Source organism: Castanea sativa, chromosome 1, assembly GCF_040712315.1.
Source record: "Castanea sativa cultivar Marrone di Chiusa Pesio chromosome 1, ASM4071231v1".
NCBI classification, from domain to species: domain Eukaryota; kingdom Viridiplantae; phylum Streptophyta; class Magnoliopsida; order Fagales; family Fagaceae; genus Castanea; species Castanea sativa.
Window position 1 is genome coordinate 65,625,373 of NC_134013.1, and position 27,143 is coordinate 65,652,515.

The 27,143-nt window shown below is 35.5% G+C and overlaps 3 protein-coding genes across 4 annotated transcripts; 1 reads left to right on the plus strand and 2 right to left on the minus strand.

The window, feature by feature from the left end:
• The first annotated feature begins 1,968 nt into the window (after positions 1-1,968).
• On the plus strand, positions 1,969-3,736 carry LOC142611135 (uncharacterized). The gene is made up of 2 exons (XM_075783179.1): positions 1,969-2,494; positions 3,191-3,736. The coding sequence occupies exons 1-2, from the start codon at positions 2,117-2,119 to the stop codon at positions 3,347-3,349; spliced, it is 537 nt and encodes a 178-aa protein (XP_075639294.1). The 5' UTR covers positions 1,969-2,116; the 3' UTR covers positions 3,350-3,736.
• Positions 3,737-5,227: 1,491 nt separating this feature from the next.
• Positions 5,228-10,738, minus strand: LOC142611125 (glucuronokinase 1-like). The gene is made up of 6 exons (XM_075783167.1): positions 10,365-10,738; positions 8,555-8,704; positions 7,355-7,543; positions 7,152-7,268; positions 5,965-6,125; positions 5,228-5,528 (listed from the first exon to the last, which is right to left on the minus strand). Exons 1-6 carry the CDS (start codon positions 10,587-10,589, stop codon positions 5,285-5,287), a joined length of 1,086 nt encoding a protein of 361 aa, XP_075639282.1. The 5' UTR covers positions 10,590-10,738; the 3' UTR covers positions 5,228-5,284.
• A 1,118-nt stretch (positions 10,739-11,856) lies between these two features.
• LOC142612738 (golgin candidate 6) lies at positions 11,857-21,771 on the minus strand. Of its 2 annotated transcripts, none has more exons than XM_075784889.1 (20): positions 21,525-21,771; positions 21,362-21,414; positions 20,926-20,978; positions 20,222-20,349; positions 20,084-20,136; positions 19,172-19,318; positions 18,714-18,787; positions 18,551-18,620; positions 18,131-18,184; positions 17,933-18,028; positions 17,039-17,089; positions 16,877-16,963; positions 16,654-16,767; positions 16,490-16,561; positions 15,986-16,171; positions 15,728-15,831; positions 15,515-15,563; positions 15,308-15,373; positions 13,114-13,881; positions 11,857-12,622 (listed from the first exon to the last, which is right to left on the minus strand). In XM_075784889.1, exons 2-20 carry the CDS (start codon positions 21,383-21,385, stop codon positions 12,071-12,073), a joined length of 2,748 nt encoding a protein of 915 aa, XP_075641004.1. In that variant the 5' UTR covers positions 21,386-21,414; positions 21,525-21,771; the 3' UTR covers positions 11,857-12,070. The 2 variants fall into 2 exon arrangements, with proteins under 2 accessions (XP_075641004.1, XP_075641011.1); XM_075784896.1 differs by having other exon boundaries at positions 21,622-21,715.
• Between the last annotated feature and the right edge of the window lie 5,372 nt (positions 21,772-27,143).

The window sequence follows — 27,143 nt, forward strand, 5'->3', positions numbered from 1 at the left end:
CAAATCAAAATAATTTGTGTAGCTTCTACTTCAAAATAATATATGTGGGTGCCCGAGGACCAAGGATGAAGTTGAAAAGTTGCAATACTGATGTAAGGGTATCATAGGCCTAAGAAGGAAAGTCGCCCGAGGAGAGGAAGAAATGAGATAAAGGACTCTAAGGCGTTCCAGGTGGGAAGAAGGATCTGAAGAGAGAGAATCAGCGATAATAGGGGAAGTTTCCAATTTGGAGTAGCTTGTTGCATCCGCATTAAATGATGGACAATAGCTTTATCAGCTACATTAATGAGGAAGTGACCTGAACAGTGTAAGTCACAACTAAGCAGACTACTTTTACCATCTTCTTCAAACGTAAAAAGGAACAAGTGTCAAGAGGAGAGATTTATTGAGAAAAGATGGAAGATCAAGATGTGAAGAAAGAGGGGAGGATATAAGAGAAAGAGGGTTTTCAGTGAGAGAGAGAGAGAGATCCAAACACAAGTATCAAGAAATAGAAAAGAAACCAGAAGAACATTGAGAAAAATAGTGAACAATACTGTTTTTGTATAATTTTGGCTTCCTCCGGCTAGCTTGTATTGATACATTAGCCCATCTATTCAATAAATATTGACCATTTCTTCCTTATTTTCATCATCGGGCAGAGCCCCATCTTGTTATTTGTTTCACTCTCTTACAAATTTATTATTTTGGACTGAGGTTGAACTGTACAACTCACTGTTCTTAGTGGGCTTAGGCGACCAGTTCTTTTGGTCTTTACAATATATATATATATATATATATATATATATATATATATATATATATATATATATTGGCTAACACCCCTTTTTTTTATTGGCCTTAAGTTTACAAAAAAAACAAGTGTAACATTAAAAATGTTACCCATTTTTAGCTAGGAAATTTGCATTACGGTATTCTCTTTACGTGAGAATGTTATGGTTGATATGAGTCTCTAATTAACTACGCAAATACCTGCAATCAGGTAAAAAATGTACTTCATGTGTGAGTGGAAGTACAAAGCCTTCGATTGGATACGCCAATGATTGAAATGATCATTGACACTTTTTATATCTCTTATCATCCTCTTTTTATTATCTAGATCTCAATGTGGCTTGAAAAAGGGTTGATGGGCAATGGTCGATTGAAGATTTGGATCACTAATTAGGGTGGTTTGGGAGTTGATTAGGCTTAGGTTTGTCGAGACTAGGCATGGGAGGTCTTGGTTGGCTTGCCGTGAGTGTGTGTTGGGTGATTGTTGAGATTAATTTTTGGGTAAGACTCTAGAGTGTGTGTGGATTGTCACATGCAATGGTTGCAGTGAGATTGGCTTGCAATGATTTTTTGTGTGTTTGTTTCCAAAGAAAAGTGCATTGACAAAGAAATACATAAGAACAAAAATGAAAAAAATAATAATTAAATGGCTTAAAAAACAAGTTTAAAATTTTATTATTTTCTTTGCAATAAATTTGTATAAATCACAAAATAAACTATGAAATTGCTTATATTGGTTTATTTATTTCTTTGATTTACCATATTTCTCTTCTCTAAAAGGTCAAAATGCCAAATTATAATAATAATAAGTATGAATCAAATAAATAAGTGATTTTGAGTATATGAACAAAACCAGGTTTCCATTTGGTTTGAATGGGTTATAAAGAATTAATCAAGTTGGATTTGATTAGATCGATTTTTTTTTTTTTGAATGTGATTAGATCGAATACTTACACAATCTAATTAAATAGTTGAATCCATCTAAATATCAAATCATCGGTTCATTAGTTTAACCAGTGGATGGATCAAATTTAATAACAACTATAGATAAAATTAATTAAAAAAAGAAAAAGAAAATTTCCATTTAAAACGGCAAGTGGCATCTAAAATCAGACTGTACACAAAGTGGGATCCACATCCACAGACCTTATCAACTAACAATCAAAAAGTAAAAATAATAAAAGGACAAGTACAAATAATATAATATAAAATATAACTCCCACCAAAATAGCTCTCGCTCACAACTCACAAATTTCAACTTTCAATCCCAAATTTTTTGAAAATATCAAAATTTCGCACTCATATTTGAACTTTTAGCACTAAACGACCTTCGTCTGTCTGGGTGATGGACACGGTCGCCACATCTTTGGCAGACGACGAGGAGTGGGAACTCTATAACGACGATGGCTTCGTCTACAAGCGCAAGAAGCGCCGCCTCAACCCAGATGAAGCCGCGTTGGCGGCGGCGGCTCGGCCACCGAGTATGGATCCCGAGGCGGAGGAGAGGAACCGGAGGGAGCGGAAGAGGAAGACTTTGCTGAAGCTGAAAGAGCGGTACCAGAGAGAGATCGACCGGTGGGAGCTTTTGTCGAACACCTTGCGTGCAATGGAAGAGAGAGCGCGTCAACGACAAGAACATGAAGATACGCCGTCGATTAGTGCTTTGCCTTTGTCTTCGCCCGAGATTGTTAATGGGTCACTCGTGGATGAGCTTCTCTTGCAGGTAAAATTGGGGTTTGTTTGCTTGGTGGGAAAATGCGGGAAAAAGAAAGAAATTGAATTTTTGGGTCTTTGGGTATTTTTTCGAAAAGATAGAGAAGTCCACTTATATTGAGCTGAAATTGATGTTGTCTTTGAAAAATTGAACCCAATTGAGAATATGATTCGAAAAGTTCCCTTTTCTTTTCCTTTGCTTCAGTTTCTGAGCAACCAAACACGGGTTTTAGGGTTCTAACTGTTTCATTTTGCTCATTAGTTCTTATTCTTGTTGAAGAGTTCATGCTAAAGACTATTCCTTTATTGTTAGAGCTCTTACTAATACTATCATTAGGGCATTTTTTTCTAAGTTAATTTTAATTAAATTTCAGTTTCCTTAAATTTTTAGCTTTGTTAGTATTGTTTATACAATAATTTTGAAACATGTCTTTCCTGAAAAGAGACTAGAGAGAAAAAAAAAAAAAAAGGTGCCTCAGGAACTGAGCAAGTAGCTATGTAGTTATGCTCCTTTAAATCCCAAAATTTGTACTATTTTAAGACTAAAAATAGTACAATCTTAGCCACTAAACACAGATTTTGAGTCTTTATGACCCGAAATTAGAGGGTTCCTGTTATGCTTTTCTAATTCCATAACTCCAATTCCGAGGCTTTGATTGAGCTTGATTTCTAACAGTTTCCTAATTCTTGGGTCTTTACAATGCAGGTGGAGGCCCAGGAAGCAATAATTCGTGATGTTTCAAATTTATGCGATGTAGCAGAAGCAATGTGCAATGCACAAGAGGAGCAAATGAAGCAGTCTTTTATTGATCTTCCGATTTGGGCTTCACCGCATGAGCTCATTGCATCACTTTGTGTTGATTGAGTTTCTTCTGGATAGTTTGTCATGTTATGCTCTGGAAAGGAAAAAAAAGTAAAGCCAGGACTTCCACTGGTATTTATTATCTTCACCTGTAACTATAATTTTAGTGCTCCAAGAAGGCCTTACTAGTGTATTCTGTTGTCATTACTTTCAGACAGATAGGGAATTTTTTTAGTTTGTTTATTCGTCGTTAGATAATGTGATTTAGTAGGAGTTGTGTAATTGAACTAACCATCTGTTGAATGAATAGAAGATGGAGAATGCTCAAAATGAGGTTGAGAAAACTTGTGTCCTGGAGTAACTTCTGTGAAGTAGTTTCTGATCAAACTTTGTGGTGTATATGCATGTATGATTTCTAATACAGTTTCTTATCAAGCTTTTCAGATATGATTACATTGTGCAGTTTGTAAAATTTGGAGTTTAATGAGCTCATTTCATTTAATGTCATAGATTTGCTTCTCGGTGATCTGAGAGTAAAAGGTTGGAAGTGTGCTTGGTTCCTAGGCTGAAAGTCTGGTCTTCTTAGGCCTTTTATTTCATCTACTTTGCCACTTTTCAATTATGGAACTAGCCTATTTAATATTTACTGAGCTATGCAGACACAATGGAAGTCGGAAGAAAAAGGAAGAAAAAGAGTTAGGTAAAGCTGAGGAGCATCTCTTAGTGCACCTGGTTCATGGTTGGCCTGACTTCAATAGATAGCAAGTACAAAGGCGAAAGAGCTGATTTTGAGAAAAGTAAATTGGTTGCACTTGGTTGTTTTCACCAAAAGGAGGCCCTATATCCCATTGCTCAACATCTAAATTTCTGGTGCACACGTGCTTGGACTAGCTTTCTAAAATTAAGTAATTTACTTATGTATAGCTTTTTAAAGTCTTACTTTGTCTGGATATAGTTATATTTATACTCACTTTCAACAAATTAACATATTATATGAAAACTAAAATTAAAACTATAATATGAAATAATAGGAAAACTAAAATTAAGAGCTAATCTAAACGGTGTCTCTAGGCTAACAGGGAATTGACCCCATTACCTCTAGTACGGGTTTGGTTTGTGAGGCACCATTGAGAACATGTGCGGTGTGATAACAGTAGAGAGAACATACGGAATCGTTGTGCATATGAAATGGCTCGGGAATGGTTGATTTTCTTGTTCTGGAACGGTACTAGAGATCCAATGGGATGTCATGGACTCATGGTTGGGGAGAGTATTCTTTTGATTTGGAGCTGTGAGCATGAAAATTGTGAAAATTTTGAACGACATTGTTGTTCTACACTATAGCATTTAAGGTAAATATGACCACACTTTTTTCCACCTTGGCTATTGCACGGTTGTCTTTCCATGTGCTAATGTCCATAGAAAGATTATATTCTTGGCAAAGTGTTCCATTTCCAAACTTATATCCACGGTGAAGACCGCAAAAAGAGGATTTTTCTGCATTTGGTAATTTGGTTATTCAACTATAGTGCATGGAATAGGAAGGAGCCACAGTTAACAAGGGTACAGTATCCCATTGTTCTGATTTAGGTTTCATAAAATTTAAGGGTTCATGAAATAAGAAATGGCGGGTCATTCGAATTTGAGTTGAATTCTTTTACCAAAAGGAGCTCATGGCCTAGCAATGAAGAAGTTTGGTATTGCCAATGAGCTCTAATTCAACTAACAAATCCCTTAATAAGTGTAAAGTAGATGATTAGGTTGTGGGTTTAAGACTCGGGTGCATGTTTAATTCACTAAACAAATGAAAAGGCTTGGCATTTATTAAGCACATTAGAAGATGTGCTCCTTAAAAAATTGGATATGTCAATAAATAAAACATCAGCGATTCAGTATAAAAGAATGTTCTACACAAATATGAGCTTATTCTTTCTTGCTCTCTTTAGTGTTTTTTTTTTTTTTCCCTTTTCTTTTTGGGGGGAGGTTGGTCCTAAATCTCTATTTTTTAAGGGTTTTAAGCTCTTCATCACTTAAACAAGATGGAACAACTTTCAATGGTATAACAATAAAACCAGCTTCCTGACATTCATTCTCCAGCAGCTTTACTTGTGAAGGCCCGTCAGGGCAGAATGCAACTACAGCTCCTCCACTACCTGTAAATTTCGATGCAGCACCCACCTTTCGCGCAACCTCCACCATTTTTATATTTAAAGCACCAAGGGCATCATCACCAAACATGCTCCTGCACAATATTTAAATTATAATATTCAGTAGCAATAAAATGTACACAAGTTCTTATTGCAAAACTAGGGTTTTTGTTTCAGAAGAATACAAATGATAGTGGTTCAGTAATGCTGATGCTATAACTATATTTGACAAGAAAACAAGAAGGCATTTTCAAAGACATGTGCCTCTTAGATAACAAACATCTTTCTGTCAATTTTAGTAACTTACATTTCTAAGCAGCAGACAAAAATGTTGCATAAAAAGCCCTTCATAAGAATAGCATTATCTTTCACAAAACAAATCTTTAATTAAACCAGGTGCAATCTATATAAAGAGATACGTAAGCGAAAGAGCTTCAATACGTTGGAGTTGGGAATGCTCATCTGGATTATATTGATTATTGGCTTCTCCTCAGATGTGATTTAAACTATACAGTTAAATAAATTTCTTACCTTCGAAGATCAAAATTACGATTCATGAGCTTTGCAAGCTTGGAATAGTCCTTTTCCAGTAATGCTGTTCTTCCTTCTTTTGCTAAATTTGCAACTTCTTGAATTGATGATATTATAAACTCATCGCCATTCAGCCACCTTTGGCGTACTGTACTATGAACCTGCATTTATAATAATGCATTGAAATTATTCTACCATTACAATTTCAGGAAGGAAATATGGGAAGACACTCCTGCTATAGAACCCTGAATTTTGGAGACATAAGTAGACTGGTGGGTTCTTTTCATGAAGCAGCCAGCTTGCTTCCAGAATACTACCCAATTTGCATTCCCATGATGGTAGTTAAAGATTATAAGTAATACCTAATGAACTAGATTTCAACTCAAAATGTTGGCAGAGAAAGATCCAAGTACAAACCCTTGACCAAAACCAGCAGATGGTATTACAAAATCAAGGTTATCTACTAGAATCTTAACATGATATCACTAAATCAAGACACTCTCTCTTAAGCTCTCTTATTCTCTCTCAATAGGAAAAGAACAGAAAAAAAAAAAAATCAAATATAGGGTAACTAATAAAAAGTTAATGCAACAATGGAAACCAGATGTTTAGAGCGAATAATATCAATCAATTAGAAAGAAAGATTGTATATCAAAAAAGTAGATAACAAACAAATAAACATAAAATCCAACATGATTATAGATGGATATGCTTCCATGAATTGGGAAAAGGCTTCACTGAGTTCACTCAATTATTATTATAGATCAATTCACATTATGCTTAGAGGAAAATCATCATCTTCGTAATCCATCACATGATTCCAAAGTGTCACAAGTTTTGTAACAAATACATAGAAACGCATATAAGAAGGATCCATAAAGAATCAAACCAAAAGTATTTAAGATGTGAAAAGTATAAAGCTTTTGTCTGTTTGACATTCTGGATACAATGTAGGCAAAATGTAGGATAAGCAAGTTCTCCTATATTCAGCACTCTTTTGTTCACTAAAACCTACTGCATGTCGTTTTTTTAGAGGAAATACAAATTATGCGAACATGAGATTTTGGAACCTACATAACTACATAAGATGAAAATGATACCCCCATAAAAATAAAAATATATGATAAATAAATGAAAAAAATAAGAAGAAGTTAGGAAGGAAGATGAGGGCAGGGTTTGATGCTAACCTTCCCTGAATCACTAGGATTCTCAGCATAGATGAGATGAAGAGGTGGGAGAAGACTAATATCCATGGGTGTGTAGATGCCATGCCCCAAGTCATCCATGTATTCCTTGCTAAAATCCTACACAAGGAAATTTGCATATCTAGGTGATTACATTTTTACCCATTAGATGTGCACAAGCTCTGTCAAAAATTCAAACCACATACCATGTGAACAAGGCCTCCATAAACCTGTGCTACCCGGTCTTGGAGACCAGCAACAATTCCAAGTTCTTTCTCTGCAGCGAGGACAAGATTAGGCCTGACATCTACTTTAATCAAATGCCTAACTTTGTAGAAGTCAAGAAGGCAGCTTAAGGCAGCACATACAATAGCACTAGAACCTGAAAGTCCTGTCTGAAATGTCAAAATCATAACTTAAGCCATGTTGCAATATCAAAAAAGTCAAAAATTAAGTTCTAAACAACTATCTCTTCTATTGAAGAGAAGATTAGTAACAACAACAGACACTATAACACATTTGGTCACCAAAGGTCACATAAAAACTTTGCTACAAAATCAAAAAGTGAAACATGCTTGCAATTCATTTTTGTCTACAAGCAAATATATATAACATCAAACATTAAGGAAATGGGACTCATGCCTTGTTATATTCACTTTCAGCAGTGTCCATAAACATTAAGGAAAAGATAACCTCCAAACAAGGAAATGAAGATAAAAATTTCACAAAGTGAGAAATATTTAAATCTTAATTTGTTAAATTAAACATCAATCACAATATATTGGAAGACGCAAGATAACCATGGTTATAATGGCATTCATGAGCAAGTGCATAATAGAAAAAATAAATTAAAAAGAAAAGACAAGAAATGGGACTCATGCCTTGTCATTTATTCATCTTGCAAGTCAATTCCTCTCAAAATAAACAATAACAAATAAGTGTGCGTGTGTGTGTGTATGTATATATATATTTAAATTGGTAAGTTATACATACAACCAGTAGATCTTGAACTCACAATCTCATCCTACACCTAGAACTTGGAAAGGGAGGAGGTGCCAATTGAATAAGAGCTCATTGGCAACAAACAAATGAGTCTTACCAGGACTTATAACTGGTTCATAGAGGAAAATCAAATCAGCAACAAGGATGTAACTCACTCAACAGAAACAATTTTTTCCACAACGTAATACATGTTATTCCTTGTCATTTTACCAAGATAGAGGGTTGAATAAATAGATGGCATAACCTCAAAGCCAATAAAATAGACATGTAGCAAACAGTAAACTTTGCAAAGAAACATAGGAATACTGGAAAAAATAAATCATAGAGATGTGTATCACAACTGAAATAATGATTATCACAAAAAGAGCTAAGAAATTTCTGGCAGAACTGGACTAAAGCTTTACCTGACGAGGGATATTAGTGTCATATGATAGAGTGAAATTTCCTCCATGAAGATCAATCTTGTTATCCGTGCAATAATTATGGAAAACTCTACAAATTGCCATAAGCAATCGTACACCTCCATAATAACCTTCATTATCTAACCGATTCACCTGTTAAAAAAGGTAAAATAACATTTTTTATTATCCAAAACCTGTAGCATCATGTACATGGACTAAGATAAGACTTGATCACCACAACATTTTATATGAAGGGAAAAAAACCTTAACGTTAAAAAACACACCCATCAAGAGAGAGAGACGAACTAAAATATATAATACTGTAAGATAAGCTGTTTCCCCACCAAAAAAAAAAAAAACTCAAAACCTCCCATTCATTTTTTTATTATTATTATTTTTGTCTTTGCATTTGGATGTGAATTGGAAAATGTCAAGCCAAACACAAATTGTGATTTAGAAGGTATTACTGGATACCGGGAATCAGCCACTCCAAAAAAATGCCGTATGGCCGCCCACCATGCCCTCTCCTAGACTCCAAAGTGGAAGCTTTGTGAACTGAGTACGACTAACAGTATATTGGGTAATTGAAAAACTAACACTAGAGGAACACCATCAACTACAATTACCGGACAAAAGAATTTTCACACATAACTCCAAATGCATATCAGAACAAAAGAGCTATAACTTTGGTATGCAAAAGTTTACCTTTCAATCTGTTAAAAGAAACATATAAATACTTAAGTGACAACACATACTCTCCTGAACAAATCTCCTTTATCCTACCACATGCAAACTATAGAATTGCACACGGTTTGTGAAAAAAATACCCACACTCCTAAACCATTGATTTGGCAAATGCAGCAGTTTAAGGCACCAAATATACAACTGCATCAACTCTAGAAATCTGCATTTTTTGCTCTATTCAGAGCAATATCCAATGCCCAGTTCACAAGGGCTTCAATTGAACTGATGTGACACCATACGGATCCGGTCCTTGCAGCCCACAACTGTGCAACAAATCCATATATTTTGCTCTATCCATCACACTCAACTGGCAAACATGATTTAATAATAATTCCAAGGGCATTTCTCCTAAGCATAAAGGATAACATGTTCATTCAAATTGATTTCGAGGAAATTCTTCCAACCCACTACATGGTGACTAAAAAGATTATTCACAAGTACTTTTAGGACCTATTTAAAAGTGAGATGGCTTGTTTGAATCAGTCAATGAGTCATGTGATTACAATACACGTAGAATCGCCATATAAAGGGTTAGGGGAGATTCTTAATATATATATATATATATATATATATATATATATATATATATATATATATATATATATATATAGATTTAAAGTAATTATTCAGTACTTGGATCTGACATACTAGTGGGTCCTATTGATAACATATTCCTGATAGGATCCACTCCCCCCAGAGCAGTAAAAATAATTCTCCAAATCTTATACATGAAATCCCACCAGTTACCATATCAAAAACTGAACCTTTAAATCCCACATATCAAGATCTAACCTTCAAATATCATCTTTCACAGCAAATGCAAGCTACAGATCAAATCTAAATCACATTCTAATACCCCCCCCCCCCCCCAAAAAAAAAAACCCATTTAGAGAAATGTAGATAACACCAAAATAAACAACAAAAACAAAAGTTGAGCTTGTTATACATTGAAGGCAATACCAAAACCAATAACAAAAACAAGAACATATATACACACAGATCTTCAAAATTCAAAGTGCCACATTATAGAGATCAATTATGAGAGAGAGAGAGAGAGAGAGAGAGAGACCAAGTGATGGAGAGACCGGAACTGGACGGGATCGTGGGTGGGATGGGGAGTGATGATGAGGTGATCAGACGGCTGTAATTGAACGTCAGCCCAGAAGTTATCGAAAGTGAAAGAGATAGTGTTGCCATAATACACGTCGCTTGGATTTCCAAGCAGTCCAACTCTAGCATAAGCCTTGTGCTCTATCACTTTTTTGTTGTTATTCTCACTCTTTGATGATTCCATTGTTCTTTCTTTCTAACTCTACTTGCAGAAACTGGATTCTGTTTTATATATACATAAACACATACGAGGTGCCACGTCAGCCTCAAGTGTTGCTGTTGCTAAGGTTTTTCCTTTCTTCAGTTTGAGTTTATCTAATGTTGAATACACTCTGTCTGTCTGTCTAATGCTCTGCCAAATCTAGACTTTTAATAAGGTGGCATGGTTAATGGTACTATTCAAGATCTAATGTCATTGGTGGGCCACTTGATAATTTTCAAAAGTTTGTCGGCTTAACTTTTATAGACGCGTGATAAATATTTATTATGATTATATTAAATAAGAAGCGTGATAGATATTTAAATATTAAAAATAATGTGTAAAATTGTCGAAAGTTTTCGATTTTATGCATATTATTATTAGCCAATAATCTGTGCAATAAATAGAATTTTTTCTCAAAATATAATTTTTTTTCTTTCTAAAATTTGAAATTTGATAAAAATGATAGTTATTAATAAATATTTGTATTATTGCATTTGCATATGAAACTATTCATATTACTATTTTAAAAAAATATGTCACAATGGAATCTTTATACCATTTAAACTTAATTGAAAATATGGGTTACTATATTAGAGTGAAAGAAAAAGAAAATAAAATAAAATGTTAGGCCTTCTCAAGATTATGTGGCAAAACGTCAAGAGGTGAGCCAAAAGTATTATCTCTCTAGCCACCTAAGTAAGGTGTCATGTGAATCTCCTTCATAATTAATCCTTATCCAATATTAATTTGCTGTCAGGCTTACACGCTTTAAGATTTATTAAGAGTAATATAATAATCACAAAAAAAACTGCAAGATATATGTCACTTTATTCTGTTCATTCCAGCTTTGCCCCAAGATTTCTGGCTTCTTTTGTTTCTGTTATAATTTGTTCATTTAAGGATTGTTGAACTTAAATCATAAGCCATGCGTTAGACATTAATTTAACTTAAAAAGCAGTTCCACTTATCCAAAATTTGAGGATTGCTGAGCTCATAGGTGGTGCTAATTAGATCAGAACTAGGGGAATTGATAAACGAACTGTAATAATGTTTGTTTTAGGCCATATGAGGAGTGTATGAAATATGAATTGCTTGATCCAACCAAGACTCAATTTTTATGGTTGGATCCAATTGAATGCTCAATCTAACCATATGCTGTACATCCAAAACCCGAAACCCGACAAAACTGCCACACCCAGAAGGATCCGAACCAAAAATCGACCAATCGTGAAGTAATACATGCATATGATTGGCTAGTGAATAATAACTGTGCAGGCTGATACTCAAAACCAAACTTGGCACAAAGATCACATGATTAACATTAGTCTATGTTAATTTACACATAAAGATACTGGTTTTAGTGCGTAATTTAAGATTTGCCTTCGGCACAAGGAGGAATTACAAATAAACAGAAGGTAAAACAAAGCAAACCTAAGTGCAGAAGACAAGAAGGACCCATATATTCAGTCTTCCTCCTCTTCACCTTCTTCAGGCAGCCCAACGTCATCTCCAATACCTTCAAGCAGTGTGTCAACGTCCTCCCCTAACTCAAGCAACCTCGCACTTAATTTTTCCACCCTGCTCTGTTCTTGGCCAAGGCACACAAGCAAATCATTCAGTTCTGCCTCACTGTCCTTCTGGGCTTCTTCCCTTGCTGCAGCCTTTATTGCCTCAACATCTGGAATTGTTGAGGGCCCTCCACTCTTCAAAGCTCTCACCTCCTTTTCTAGATATAAGTTGGCCTGTTCAAGACTGTTGTAAGCATCAGACAGGCTCTTCAGATCAGATTCCATCTTCCCGGCTAAATTTCTGTACATGGATGCCTCAGACTCGATCTTGGCCTTATCTGTCTTGAGCATCTCCAACCGTTGAGATGCTTCTTGAAGATCTCTTCGGAGTTTCTCTACCTGGACTCTATCCAGGCCCCCACTCACTCTCTGCTCAGGCTGGGAATTACTGCCTCCACCAGTTTTTGCAAGGTCCTCAGCCAAAAGTGAATTTCGGCTAAGAAGGTCCTAAAAGACGAGGAAAGGGCAGGGGAAAAAAAAAGCAAGTCAAATTTAGCCCTCACTGAAGTGCAGTTCTACAGAAATCTTCCAACAAGATGGCCTGTTAATCGCCAATGCTTATGCTCATCAACAATGAGTTAATGGGCGACACTTCTGACCACAAATTTTAATATGATCAGTGGTATAACATTATCGTTTTAGAAAATTCTCCAAGGAGTAAGGACATGCCTCAGAATGACATATAATATTGGAATCATTATAGAATGACATATAAGGACATTGGAAATGTTGACATAGTACAGCATAAGAAAGATTTGACAACTGTAACACCATTTGTAACCAGACAGCCATCCGACAAACAAAGAGGGTTACCTACAGCTGATCCATATTACTATCCTAATGGTACCCTCCCATTCATTATGACGCTTTTCCCATTCATTATGCTACACTTTTCGGAAGAATGATTAGAAAAGCATGAATTGTAAAAAGAACAATACCTGTATCTCAGAGCACTGCTTCTCCACAAATGTTTTCAGCCGCTTGATATACTGCCCATCACTTTCCCCACTTCTCTGTTCCAATTCTGCTGGCACCACCGACACCTTGTTCTTTGGGTGACTGTAGACCTCAACAATGCTTTCTCTGATATCTCCCTCCAATTTCTTGACAAGGTTCACAAATTGAACATCAAAGATTGCCGAGAGAATCGGATGATCCTCATCTTTCTGATCAGATGAATCATTCTCATCCACATCTTCAATATCTGCCATGCTAGCAGCAGTAGATCTCGTCAATGCTTTACGAGGCTGGGCTGACTTTACAGAGGTAAAAAGGAAGCTTTTCTGCATCTCATCAAACTTCAAGAAGTATGATGTAAGCCCGAGTTTCTGGCTTATGGTATCAACCACTGTAAAAGCATCCTTTCCATTATCATTGGATTTGTTGTAAATTACACATTCTCCCAAGAGAACTGCTGCCAAACCCCTTGTGCACACTGTTGCAGAGGAATTTGACACCAACTCAAGCAGATATGTAAGATGGGGACGCGAATCTAGGAAGCAATGCACTGCATTAGGGCAATCAGCTAGCCATGTGACCAGCAATTTCAAGATAATTGGTTGAACATACAGATTTCCTGTTGTGCTTGATTTTCCATCTTTATTTTTCATGGAAGAGGCAAGAGCCATGTATTTTACCATTCGGTGCATTAACGGCTCACTAGCTCCTAGTGATGGCATGGGTGGCTCAAGCTCAATTCGAATAACCTGTACATACTCTAACAAAATCAGATTGATATATGCAACAGTCATTGTTTTCACTTTTTCCTTCTTTTTTTTTTTTTTTTTTGAGGCTTCTCTTTTTCAATAGCTTAATTACAGTGAGTCATCTTTGAGTTTCTTTCCATCTTGAGGCACTTAGTTACCTACCTCAAAACTATACATCCATCATGTAGAAACATTTCTTTGTAAACACTCAAGCTTTATAAGGTGGCCATCAAAGTGGCCAATGGTGTGAGATAAAAAAAGGTTCAACAGTAAGCCTAAGGTGCACACCATCACAAAGAATAAATTTATGTATTTATTTTCACCAAGTTCTCAGCATCATATAACATATAGAGGATGGATAACCCCAACTATAACAATTCATACAACAAAAACAACAAGAAGCCTAAATCCCAAAAAAATTTTAGGGTCAACCACATGTATTATTTTCCTCTATTATATTCCTATCTGAATTCATATTCTCTGTTACTTATTTAACTGCAAGTCCTTTTTTATAAGTTCCACTAATGTTAATTTGGGTCTTCCTCTACCTTTTTTAATTTCCTCAACTTGGATCAACTCACTCTTACCGGTGCATCAATCGCTCTCCTTTGAACATGACCAAACCATCTCAAGAGACTCTTTCTCATCTTTTCATCAATAGGAGCTACCCCTATCTTTAAGTGGATTTCCTCATTTCAAATCCTATCATTCCATTTATTTTCACTTATCCACATTAACATTCTCTTTAAGTGCTGTCCAATCCAATGTAGTGTCCTATATTGAAATAGAAGTTTTGAAAATGTTGTCAAGAGGAATCGAACCTGAAGTCCCCAACTCCAACAATTTTTTTCACGCATTGCAGCCACTGAGGCAGTTGCCTTGGTTCTAGAACCATTTATAATGCAATTAAAAGGGCAAACATCAATATGAGAAAAGTAATTTCACAGCAATTAAGTATAAATTCCATGGTTTTAAAAACCGAAACGGTCAAAGAACCGAAAATAGGTCCGGTTCCCAGTTGAAACATCCAGTCCGGTTTTTAAAACCATGATAAATTCTGATGAATGTTCCTTATCAATTATCATGTTTGTTTAGTCCAAAGAAGGAAAAAATAAACTCTATTAAACTTTTAAGAAATAAGCAATGTTAAGATAAGAATGGGGAAATATGTATTAGACCAGGCCATGTAAAACATTGCCCACTGTTAAGGAATTGACCTCCCACACAAATGCAATCATTCTCCAGATAACTTTTAATTTGATGATGATAATCGTTTTTTTCTTTTGTTAGGTAAAAGAAGCACTAAAAAAGCATATGTAGTTATGCTAGCCATGTATATGACAGGTATACAAATGATACATCAGTTGATCAAACTAGTACTAAAAGCATGGGAAGACAACAATGAGAAGGAAATGCAGTTGCTTACCCTTTCTTTGCACTGGACATTATCCTTTAGTACATGAGAAAGAACACTAGCAGCTCTGCAACAAGTCTGCGTTTCAAAAAAAAAAAAAAAATCCATTGCCACACACAGAGAGATTGTAATCTATGTACGTAAAGATGATACAATCCAACAAATTCAGCTGGTACTACTGTTGTCTTTAGAACTTAAATTACCAAAGAGTCACATTACCTCAAGATCACCATCATTTTCACTCAAGGTAAGACCATGCAATAGCATGCTGCCAGAGAAAAAGGTTATTCATCAGAAGTAGCTTTTAGAAGAAGAAAAAAAGAATGTGATGCCTTTTTTTTTAATTCATGTAACATAATTTAATATATGGACCCAACTCAAAACAGATAAATCAGTAAAATGCAGTCCTTAATGCACAGAGAATAGACAAACCTTCCAAACGACATGTTCACATCCTCCTCAAGGGGAGCATGAGTCATTAAATGCGGTTGAGGAATTAATGTAGATGCTAACATTGTTTGACCATCAGAATTTTTCTGGTACAAGAGGTGGAGCAAACAAAAACAAGCAAAAATAAAAGGTCAAGAAGCAATGATGTATATGAGCAAAAGATTTAGATTATTAACTATGCATTGAACATGCTTAGGAACCAAAGATAATGACAAAATAGAGCAGATACATGTTATCAACCTCACAGAAGCTCTTAAAAACGTAATCAGCTGCAATAAACTCTTGCATACTAGATGTCCGCAAAAGGATTCGAAGAATAGAGTTCAAAGCAGGTTCTGTTTGTGGCTCCTCTCCAAGAACTTTGGTTGCAAGGATATCAAGATTCTTGGGTTGTCCAGCAATCAGATCACCAATGCATTGTAATGCCTGAAAAAGTGAATAGGCAAGAAATGTAAAACAAATATGCCTCAAACACCCTCTTAATCTACCAATAACAAATGAAAGTTACTGCATTTAAAAGGCAGGAGAAATTTTTTTCTGAAACATGGTGGTGTATACATAGTACCAGAAATTTGAAATAGAATTCCTAAATGCTTATTTGTGTAATGTCTAACCTTTTAACTCTCTCTCTCTCTCTCTCTCTCTGCAAATTATGTGCACAAAAAGAGTATGTGTGTGTGTGTGAGAGAGAGAGAGACAGAGAGGCAAAAAGACAGTGAAAAATGTTCAGAATAGTCATCTTACCGCGCAACGGACAGCTACTGGTGCCCACTGGCTTTCGACACCCAACAAAAGAAGATGATCCAATACTTTTTTCTGCAACCAATATACACGTTACAGCATAAGATACCACCAAGTTAATGATTCTAAAGGAAATAATTATAGCAGATATGAAGTTAGTAAGAAACCTGAACCAGTGTTGCTTTATTTGTTAGCTTATTTGCATCTTTTCCGGGATCAGCCTCTGTACCTCCCATCATTAACAAATTAATGGTTTCTAATGCACTGAGTAGATTAATTGTCTACTGGCATGGCGTTTGTTTCAAGGAAAAGAAGAAATACCAGTAAGGCTTCTGTGACAGAAAATTCTAAGATCTATGGTAAAATCTTATATACATTTGAGTATCTAACCTTTTGTTGGGTGAAACTGTAAGTACTTCCCCGTAGCTTCAGAATTGATATTATGGGGTCAAATCCCATAGTCTCTCTCAGTAGTATCTGAACCACACTTGGAAACATTAGGAGCATGAGAGAATCTCAAGCATAAAATATAACACAACAGAGGCTGCAGACCTGATTAGATGCATTAGTTCGGAGAAGGTTGTTCAACAATTGAAGACAGTCCTGCACCATTACATGTATAATAGTTTTATAACCAAGATATTCACAGAATTCTCAAATACTTGTAAAGAAAAAAAGAAATGAATAAATTGAGGAATAGCTCAACAGTCAACGGCCATAAGTTGTTCTCTGATTCTGAGAAAAACAAAAGGTTTTGAAAATGGGACTCAGAATCAAGGCCAATGCACATAACTCTGTTTATTGTAACAAATTTTCTACAAAGAATATCCCCCCCCCCCCTCTTCTATGTTAGGTGTTTGCCTAGGCAAGTAGAACCATAAAGAGAAAATCATGATGATGGATCAACAAAGCCTTTTTACATGCTTTCTTGTCACCTAAAATGTTCAACTAGAATGTGTCAAATGAGCAACATAACCCATACAGAAGAGGACAGCCAAAGGATAATATAAAGCATGTGGGTTTCAAACTCAAAAAACTGGTCAAAACTACAAGAGTCCTTAATTTTGGCTACAAGTAGAATCATAACCGCAAATAACCAATGACAAAATAAAATATTCAGACCAAAACCCGAAAATGGTGCAGAAGCTCCATGTAATTATAGCATATAAACAGCTCATTTAACTAGCGAATTAGTGATATGCAACAGAGGCACTTAAACGCTATCATAACTTTATTGGTGAAGCTGTCTTAGTAATCCATGACAATCTACTCAATTGATTGATATAATTGAGAAAGTGTCACATTCAAAAGACCATAAAGAAAAGAAGTTTAAAATTGTAGAAGCCCAAACAATAAGAAGCCATTTGCAAGACAAGTAATTTATCAGTAAACAAGCTAGAACCAGTTGATTAAACTACCATGATAAATTGAGCAACAGTAAATCACCTGCACAACAACACCACCTTCTGAACCTCCTTCCTCTTTAATGATGCTGAAAATCTTCTCAAATGCACCTTCAAAGACCACAATTTTTTGAATCTCCTAAAATTCACAAAACTGTATTAATTAGTAGGGAAATCAAACACATTTTCAAGCACAGGTTCAGCAGAACCATTAGATGACAAAGTGGCAGGAAGACCTTACCTCAGCTTCACGTGTCAAATAAGTAAGCAACAGTAAGGCCTCGTTTCGAATAACCTAAGAACCACAATTGTTTTTAATACGAATACAAGAAGAAAACCAAACTGATAAATTACCAAGTCCCAAGAAGCTTAAGCTTTTCGGAAATGGTAACTTTAATCTAACCATTATTTTAACACAAACAATTAAAGATATGTTGTTCTCCTTCCCATACAGTATCACAAGAGCCAAAATTTCAACTAACAGACAGGAGGAATTGTAAGCAGCAAAACTCTGGGAGATAATAAAAAAAAATTTGAATCTTCCTACCAAACAAGATCACTGATAAAAGCTTATATTTTGGAGAAATATGCCTATGATAATGATAAATTATAATATTGAGAAAAATTAGCAGAAGCAAGATTCCATGAACACATTTTGTACCTCACGATCCATTAGCATATCCATCAGCCGAGTTATACCACGAGGAATGGTAAGAATGGCTTCCTGTAACCTGAAGACGAACTCAGCAAAAATTCTTCCTGCTACAACTTAAAAGAATCCACAAATTTGCACAAAAGCAAGATAGTAGTTGAGAAACTAATACCTATTTGGAGAATTTGTGAGGAGCGCTGTCAAAAGTTGAAGAGTATAATATCGTACATAGAAATCCTCCTCTGACTGCCAAAGCATCCAACAAAAATAACAATGAAAAAGGCCGCGATGCTATTCATAAACCAAGCAAATATAGTAAACCAATCAAATGCAATTAATGTGTCTAGTATTAATGTAAGAGAGGTAAAAACTTCTGTAAGGCTCATAGAGCTCTTTATAGCAGAAATGTAAGAGTTTTTAACAACTTTAAGGTTAAAGATGAAATTTGAACAAATGAAAGCTCCTTAATAATTGGTAACCAAACAGTTTTAACAGCTTTATAGCGCTAAGCATTATTGAGTTAAAATTTATCTCAAATGCTCTACAGCTAGAAATCAACTTCCTACAGCAATACCAAACACGCCAAATAACATATCCATGGTGATCAAAATTTAAGGGAAGAGCTCTCACCAACAAACTTAGAAGAAGAGAAATGCTGTCTGCTTCTCTAGAAAGCAAATCAGTGTTCATTAAAGCTGGTTGAACCTCATTCTTTGGCCCTTTAGCATGCTCAATAGGAGTCAGAGCACCTACAAGAGTTTCTAAAGCACCCCGAACCTGCACAAATGGAACGAATGAACTCATTGTCTTACTCAGTTCTTGGACATAATAAAACTGAAGATTATTTCATATTGAATGAAATAATGGGAAAAGGCATACAAATAACAATCAATCTTGCAGGATAAGAATGTAAATTCTGCAGTAAAAATGGGTCATATTTGTCAGCCATGACCAAAAAAGGCTCATGTCCCACTTAGTTAGTTTCCGCCAATGGCCAAAAAAGATCTTCAGTAGAGAATCTTTCTTTTGGTAAGTTGATTGTGGATTCCCCTTCAAAAAAAAAAAATTTCTAAGTAAAATATAAATTTCTGAGATAACAGTCGAGAATAATTTCTGCAGATCCTCTGTCCAAGGTCAGAACCAAATCAGTGTGATTGGTCCATCTTGGTCATAAGCATTATTTCAATAAAATATAGCATCCCAGAACCTGAACATTCAACTTGTTGGTAATGGTTTAACCTAATACAGGCAGAAGAATCTCCAAAAATTAAATATGGATCAAACAATGGATTTTACCAAACTGTTGAATTTCACCATTAAACCATATAATATTTTAGGATATAAGACAGCTCATACTGAAGAACATGTTGGAATTGTTTTCAAGCTACCTAAGGGGAAAGATATATCAGAACAATGTGGATAATTAAAAGCCACAGTTCAGTTCTCAATTTTTTTCTCTTAATATGTACTTTTTTGAGTGATGGAATTGAAATTAAAGGAAAAACATGAAATAAAGATATGTAGGGAAGAAAGATTTGCCACCATTTCAACGTCATCACGTTCTTCCTTTAAGACTGCCAACATTACAGGGAAGCCTGCAAAAGTAAATGAAAAATACTATAAAACGCAATCATAGCACAAAAACTAACCCACTATATCATACAAGAGAGAAGCATTCACCCATTGCCCCAAATGCTAGCTGGGCACCACGACTTTCTGCCACAATAGCCTGAAGCTCAATCATGGCATTCCTCCGGTCCTCAGCCAGTTTACCATTGCTTATACGGTCTAGCAAGCGCTCAACATAGCTATCAATACAAAACACACAGAAGATATATTACATAAAGCAAAAACTTCTCCAGACAAATACAACAGTGTTACAAGGCAATAAGAAATGAAGCAAAGAACGCTTTAGAATATTCAGGACATAAGAAATGTAGTTGCAAGAGAGGCAAAATGTGGCAACTAAATTGCTTTGAGAAAACAATACAGTAAAAAAACAGGCTACCAACTGCATAAACCTGCTAAATGCATACGCCTCAAAAATTCCTAACAGAACCGATGTAGTTTTACATTAACCACCTATTCCAATGAGATGATACATTACTTTCAAATGCCTAACTCCTTCAGAGTTCAGACACATTACAGTAATGATATCTCTCCTAACTCCAATGAAGGACTGACAACAACACCGGTTAACAATTTTATGAGAAACGTATAACACAGGAATGCAAAGTGTGTCCGATTCATAAGCCACAAACCCTTATTTCTCTAAAAACAAGTTCTTCCAGATTAGTTTCGATAGATAAAGAGTCAAGCCGTACCAGGGCCATTTTCAATTTCTTCAAATTCACAAATATCATGAACATAAAAGAGAACTTTACCTATCTTCATTTGAACCAGAATTCTCATTGCCAAAAACGAGCCCGACAACCCCCTGCACAATAATTTCAAGCTCAATAACATCCAAACATAATATAAAAGGCACAACCACAAAATCCATTCAATCATAAGCTCAAAATCAAATGGCAACAACCCTCACTAACCAAAAAAATAAAAAAACCCATTCTGCCCATGACTTGTACATAATAAAAAAAAAAACTATCGTGCCCACCATTCATTATAAACCCATATACCGAAATTTTAGAGTTTGCAACTTTAATATATGCTGTAGATGACCATATAAAAAGGGTTATTGAGGCCTAAGCATACAATTAAAAGTCTAAAACGTTAAAACGATTATAATCAATTAGTCACAAATGATAAAAATTTACAGCTATTAGAACATGCATTAGAGAGAGAGAGAGAGATAGAAGTGACCTTGTAACCAGATACCAAATCCATGTTATTGGGTCACCAAATTGCAAGAAATCCTGAAACAACAAAAAAAAAAAAACCCAAAAGAATCAAGGGATTATTGGAGCTGGTTTGACTTTTGAAGAACAAACACAAACAAAAACAAAAACAAAAGAAAGAGGCTTACAGTTACAGTAACAGAAAGGAATTGACGAAAAAGAAAACCTAGAGGGAAGGGAAAGAAATGGGTTATATGGAAATTAATTAGTACGCCAAGATTGTACTTTTGCTTATTTTTTGAGGATTGTGAAAACGAGCGTAGCGATCTCAGTGTGATGGTGGAGTAGTTGATCTGAGCTCTTTCGCTTTCACTTGGTTTCGATACGATCACACGAAACGAAAGCCCGCAGTTTTTTTTTTTTTGGTTTTTCGATACGATCACGTTGTTGTGTTGGACTATGAATATGAGGTCGCAAAAATTAACGTACAGGTACAGTGTCAGTGAGTCACCGGTAACGGAGTTATATTGGGCCTCTGAGCCCAATTAATATTATGTGGAAAGAGGGATTTTGGTAGGGCTGGACTTGTTCGTGTTGAGACAATATTGGGCTTTTTTTTGTTTGGTAGAGAAAAAGAGAGGGATTTCTTTTGTAGAGAGATTTTTTTAAAATATAATTCCTCCATTGTTTTGATGAACTTAATTCCTCCATAGAATCTTTTTAATATACTCTTATTCAACTTCAAAAGAATAATTTGCAATGGTATTATACTTTTTAAGCAAGGGAGTCAATTTTTTATCGGAGACTGTTTTGGTTTGGTCAAGAGAGTGAAATATTTCAATACTAGTTGATACTGATGTACTGTTTCTAAATTATTGTTATTTTATATATTTGTATACATAAATATATTATTTTGTATTATTTATGTAAGTATGAATTTATTAACTTTTATTTTTATTAATATAAAATTTAAAATCCACATATTTTATAAGCTTAAATGTTAGTTTAAGTATATTAACCAATATATTAGATTAAATAAAGTGTTTTTTTTTTTTAAAATTGTTTCAATTTGATAATTTTTTTATTGTAAAACTAAAACTTCAATACCAGTTAATATGGGCCAATACAGGTTGGTACATCCGAAATAAGCCGATACCATCCAGTATTTTTTCAGGTACGTTTTGGAGAAGAACTAGTACCGGTTTAATAGCTAGTACGATATATTTCTTCGCTATGCCTTTACCAATACGGTATTGACTTCCTTAATTTTGAGTTTTTTTTTTTAAGCCTCTTTAGGAATAGGATCTACTCTAGATCTAATTCCTCTATTGGTCTTATGGGTGTGACCATTATATCTTTGCTTGTTACGATTCTGGCATTGCTTTGGGTGAGTTTGGTTCAACTTTTTGAAACTGGGCTTTTTGAAAAAGTTGAGTGTTTGGAAAAAACTGTTAAAAAATATTTTTTTTAAAAACTGAGTATTTGGCTAGCACTTATAAAAATGGTGGTTTGAGTAGTAAATTACCAAAAAGAACAATATATATAAGGGAGTTTATTTCATTTTTAAATCAACTACTTCATAATACTTACTCAAAAAAAAAAAAAATACTTAATAAAAATAAAATATTATTGTCATAATCATTTGTTATTACTATTACTATTACTATTATTGGTATTATTTTAATAATGTTAGTTTTTTTTAGCATCAATTATTTGTTATTCTAAAAGTTTTGAACCAAGTATGTTATCTATCTTACTTTAATAATGTTATCTATATTTAATAATATCAATATCACTATTTTAATAATGTTTTTGTCTTATTGAATATGGTGTTATCTGTTCTAGCATGATGGTCTGAAGGGGTTTCAAATGGTAAAGTTGGGTTTTTAATAAAACAGGTGGGCAATTTGGTAATTGAACAAACAATTCCTAAAAGTTGAAGTGGTTTTTTTGCAAAAACTGGTCGAAGGTTCTTTAGCTTTTTGGGGGTCTTGTACTTTTCGAAAAATCAACTTTCTTACTAAAGCAGCTTTCTAATACCCACCAAACACTTAACATTTTGAACTTTGAAGTAAAAAGTGCTTCTTGCCATTTGAAAGTGCAAACAAACGGGCACTAAAACATACCCTAAACTATTGTATGAAAAAAATGTTCCAGGTTTTGGTTAATCTTATTTTTGAGGAAAATAAATCTCAAATAAATCATCTAAATTTACCAATTCTGAATCTTTTTGGGTCCAAAAAAAAAAAAAAAAACTGGGATTTCTTTTGTAGAGAGTTTTAAAAAATATATATATATAATTCCTTCATATTTCTAGAAAAAAAATTATAATTGTATATTATCTTCAATTTTTTCAAGAAATTCTTTCATTTTTAGAAATTATATGTTCTTGTAGATTTAAACCTAATTGATTTAAAACTATGCCTAAAAATTCTATAGATTCATTTTATACCTTTTTTTATGGGATATGATTATTCCATACTTTTGAAAAAAAATTCACAAAAAACTTTGAGATGTCTTCTATTTTTTTAGAGAACACAAGGATATCATCATATAATCTATACCAAAAACCATCAAGGTCTTTAAAGATGTTGTCCATCAATCTTTGAAATTTTTTTTTTTTAAGAGAAAGGTAGAAATATATATTGCACAAAAGAAGTTTACAGTTGTGCTCAAAACAAAATAGACATACTTGCTGCCACCTCGGCTTAGTGTAGCCAGTCCTAGTATGGTGTAGTGTTGAGCATAAGCAGTAACACAACATAACAAAATAAAACTCGCAATACAAGTGGGGAAAAACTTAATGACAAACTATAATCCTTAAGGGAGTTGGAGCACACTCAGGTGCTAGTGGATGTTTTGTAGAGTCTCTGGTACTCCTGCAGCAGGGTCGTCGCTCCATGCAGGATATCGCTGGGCATGCTTTGCTTCTCTTCAAAATGGAAACGATTCCTTACATTCCAGATGGACCACGACACCATCGCCCCATACCTCCAGGTCTTTCGATAGCTTTTCCTCCAATTGTTCCGCAAGAGTGTAGAAATTCGAAGCTTCGGAGTTACATTTCTACAACTTTCCTCGTACCATTGCCCACATGTTTCTAGCTAATGGACATTCCCATAATACATGGGCCACCGTTTCATCATGCTGTTGGTAGATAATGCAGGTAGAGTCCACCGATATCCTTCGTTGGCATAGATTTACAGATGTTGGGAGTATATTGGAGCATGCTCGCCACACGAAATTTCGAACCTTAGGGGATATAAGGAGCTGCCACATCTTGTTCCAAAAAATTTTATCTTCTCTAGCAGTGGACTATTCAACATTCTCTTGTTGTTTGAGTTGAAGTGCAACTCGATAAGCTATTCTCACCGAGAAGCATCCGTTCTTATTCTCCTTCTAGCTCAGCTTGTCTTTCTCATGCTCCTCACCAAGCTTGATACTTTGAATATCCTCCATGGTGGATTGTAGGAACGTGGTGTGGAGTAGTGGTTTGTTTAATTGCCTAGTGCTATAGTTAATAAGGTCGGCCACTTTCATGTTTGTATTTGCATCAGGTCTGAATTGAGGTGGGTGGGTTAGCCACCTATGGTCAGTAACTTCAATACTCTGCCCATCTCCCACTTTCCATGTCGTACCTGCCCTGATCAATTCCCTAGCTTCCAACAGACTACGCCAAACAAAAGAAGGGTTGTACCTTAGTTTAGCCTCCATAAATGAAATATTAGGCAAATATCAAGCCTTATACACTCTGAAAAATAGAGAATTTTCTCCTTGTATCAGCCTCCATACTTGCCTAGCTAACATGGCTAAGTTAAAGGCATGAATATCCCTAAATCCCATTCCCCCCTTTGTCTTTAAGTTTGCATAGCTTGCCCCAATTGATCCAATGGATCTTTCTTTCATTTCGAGTTTGCCCCCACCAATACTTTGCTACGTCCGAGTTGATGTCATCACAAATTTTTTTTGGGAACTTGAACATGCTCATGGAGTAAATGTGCTACAGTTTTGATCAACACCTACTTTCCTACCTTTGAGATGTGATTCTCTTTCCATCCTATCACCCTTTTTGTTACCTGCTCTTAGATCTCCCTAAAGGTGTTCACCTTTGATTTGCCCCCCATCAATGGTAGTTCAAGGTATCTTTTACAATTGGCCATAATTTGTGCCCCCAACATATTTTGAATTGCGTGCTTCACTCTTTGGTTGGTATTGGGGCTGAAAAAAAGTGTCGTTTTCTGCCTATTGATAGCTTGTCCGGAGGCACCCTCATACAATGCTAGAATATCTAGCAGGTTTTAGCATTCCCTAGTTCTTGCCTCACAAAATAGTAGGTTGTCATCCACAAATAATAGGTGTGAGATCTTAACCCCTCCATTGCAGGATACCACACCCTTCAAGTGATGGTTTTCTATGGCTTTTTGGATAAGGAAGGAGAGGCCTTTCGCACATAGTAGGAACAGATAAGGAGACAAGGCGTCTCCTTGCTTAATGCCACGAGAGGGGGTGATGAAACCAGTAGGTTCATCGTTGATGAGAATGAAGTAGGAGGCGGTGCACACTGTTTCCATAGCTAGGTGGACCCATTGATTTGTGAAAGTTCAAAAAGCGTGTAAAACACCTTTGAACGTTTAGACCCCCAAATAACAAATTACCAATTCAAGCTTATAAACAAACAATGTACGTGCAGAAAATGTAAATAAGCTAAAACAGAATTGATAACATAATCTAAACTAAATAAAATCACATCCACAGCAGAAATTAAATGGCAAAAATTTAGGGAAAAGAGATGCAAACACAAGGACAACACAACGATGTGTTATCAAAAAGGAAACCGAAGCCCTCGGCGTAAAACCTCTCTACCGCCCTCCAAGTGGTCAATAATCCACTAAAGAATATAGTTGGGATACATGGACAATAAAAGACCCTCCAAGCCTAATCTACCCAGTGTACCTAAGCCCTCCAAGCTCCTACTCCAACGAGGTTGCGCCGAACCTATTTCTTCTTTAGCTTATCGGATTCCGCTATAGCCCATAGCATCAACCAATATGAAATTGGTCCCTTCTTAACTACTTCCCAAAGCATCAAACAGCTTTCTCACAGATATGAGTATGGTGAGAAAAGGTTTTGGTAATGGATCTTTCAAGGATGTAACAATGGAAAGGAAGAGAGTAGAGGAATTTGAAGAGTTTCTATGTGAAGATTGTGGATGAGTCAATCTTGTTTTTCTCTAGGGTTTCTCTCTCAAAATTCTCTCTGAAAGCTTTCTATATTTCGTGGGTATAAGGGTATTTATACTGGTGTGAGAAATGAATGCGAAGAGTCAGATTTTTCCAAATAGGGCTGGCTGGCGGCTTGGCCTCGCGACTTGACTGAGTCGCGAGTTCAAGCCGTGAGCAAACAGAATGGCCAGACTGGACTTTTTGTCTTGTAGTGCTCAAGTTGGTGTAACTATTCAACTTCTCTGCACACTTCACTCGTGTGCATCATCTGGCGACTTACAAGTCGCGATCCAACCGCGAGTCCCTGCTTCACTGCACATTCTTAAGCATTTCTTCACACTCTCTCACACATTACCCTTACATGAATCCCACCTAAATACAAGGTTTCTAAGTGCTGAATTACAAGCAAATTGGCACGGAATAAAGCCAACACAATGGTTGATAAATTTCAACCTCACAATCTCTCCCTTTGGCTATTCCGTGACAAAACCCTAAAACAAACTCTAGACTTAACGTGTGAGTTGGAAACAGTTGAACAAAACTCAATCACACTTAACTCTAGAATTTGTGTAGCTCTTGAATCAT

Bases quoted from the DNA above. Each gene is read 5' to 3' on its own strand.
- LOC142611135 (XM_075783179.1), top strand. From the start codon at position 2,117: ATGGACACGGTCGCCACATCTTTGGCAGACGACGAGGAGTGGGAACTC. The intron at 2,495-3,190 runs GTAAAATTGGGG...TTTACAATGCAG, and splicing joins TGGATGAGCTTCTCTTGCAG to GTGGAGGCCCAGGAAGCAAT.
- LOC142611125 (XM_075783167.1), bottom strand. From the start codon at position 10,589: ATGGAATCATCAAAGAGTGAGAATAACAACAAAAAAGTGATAGAGCAC. The intron at 7,269-7,354 runs GTATGTGGTTTG...TTCCTTGTGTAG, and splicing joins ATGGAGGCCTTGTTCACATG to GATTTTAGCAAGGAATACAT. The intron at 5,529-5,964 runs GTAAGAAATTTA...AATATTGTGCAG, and splicing joins CGTAATTTTGATCTTCGAAG to GAGCATGTTTGGTGATGATG.
- LOC142612738 (XM_075784889.1), bottom strand. From the start codon at position 21,385: ATGGATTTGGTATCTGGTTACAAG. The intron at 18,029-18,130 runs GTAAGGTCTTCC...TGTGAATTTTAG, and splicing joins ATTTGACACGTGAAGCTGAG to GAGATTCAAAAAATTGTGGT. The intron at 15,832-15,985 runs GTTGATAACATG...CTCTTGTACCAG, and splicing joins TTTTTAAGAGCTTCTGTGAG to AAAAATTCTGATGGTCAAAC.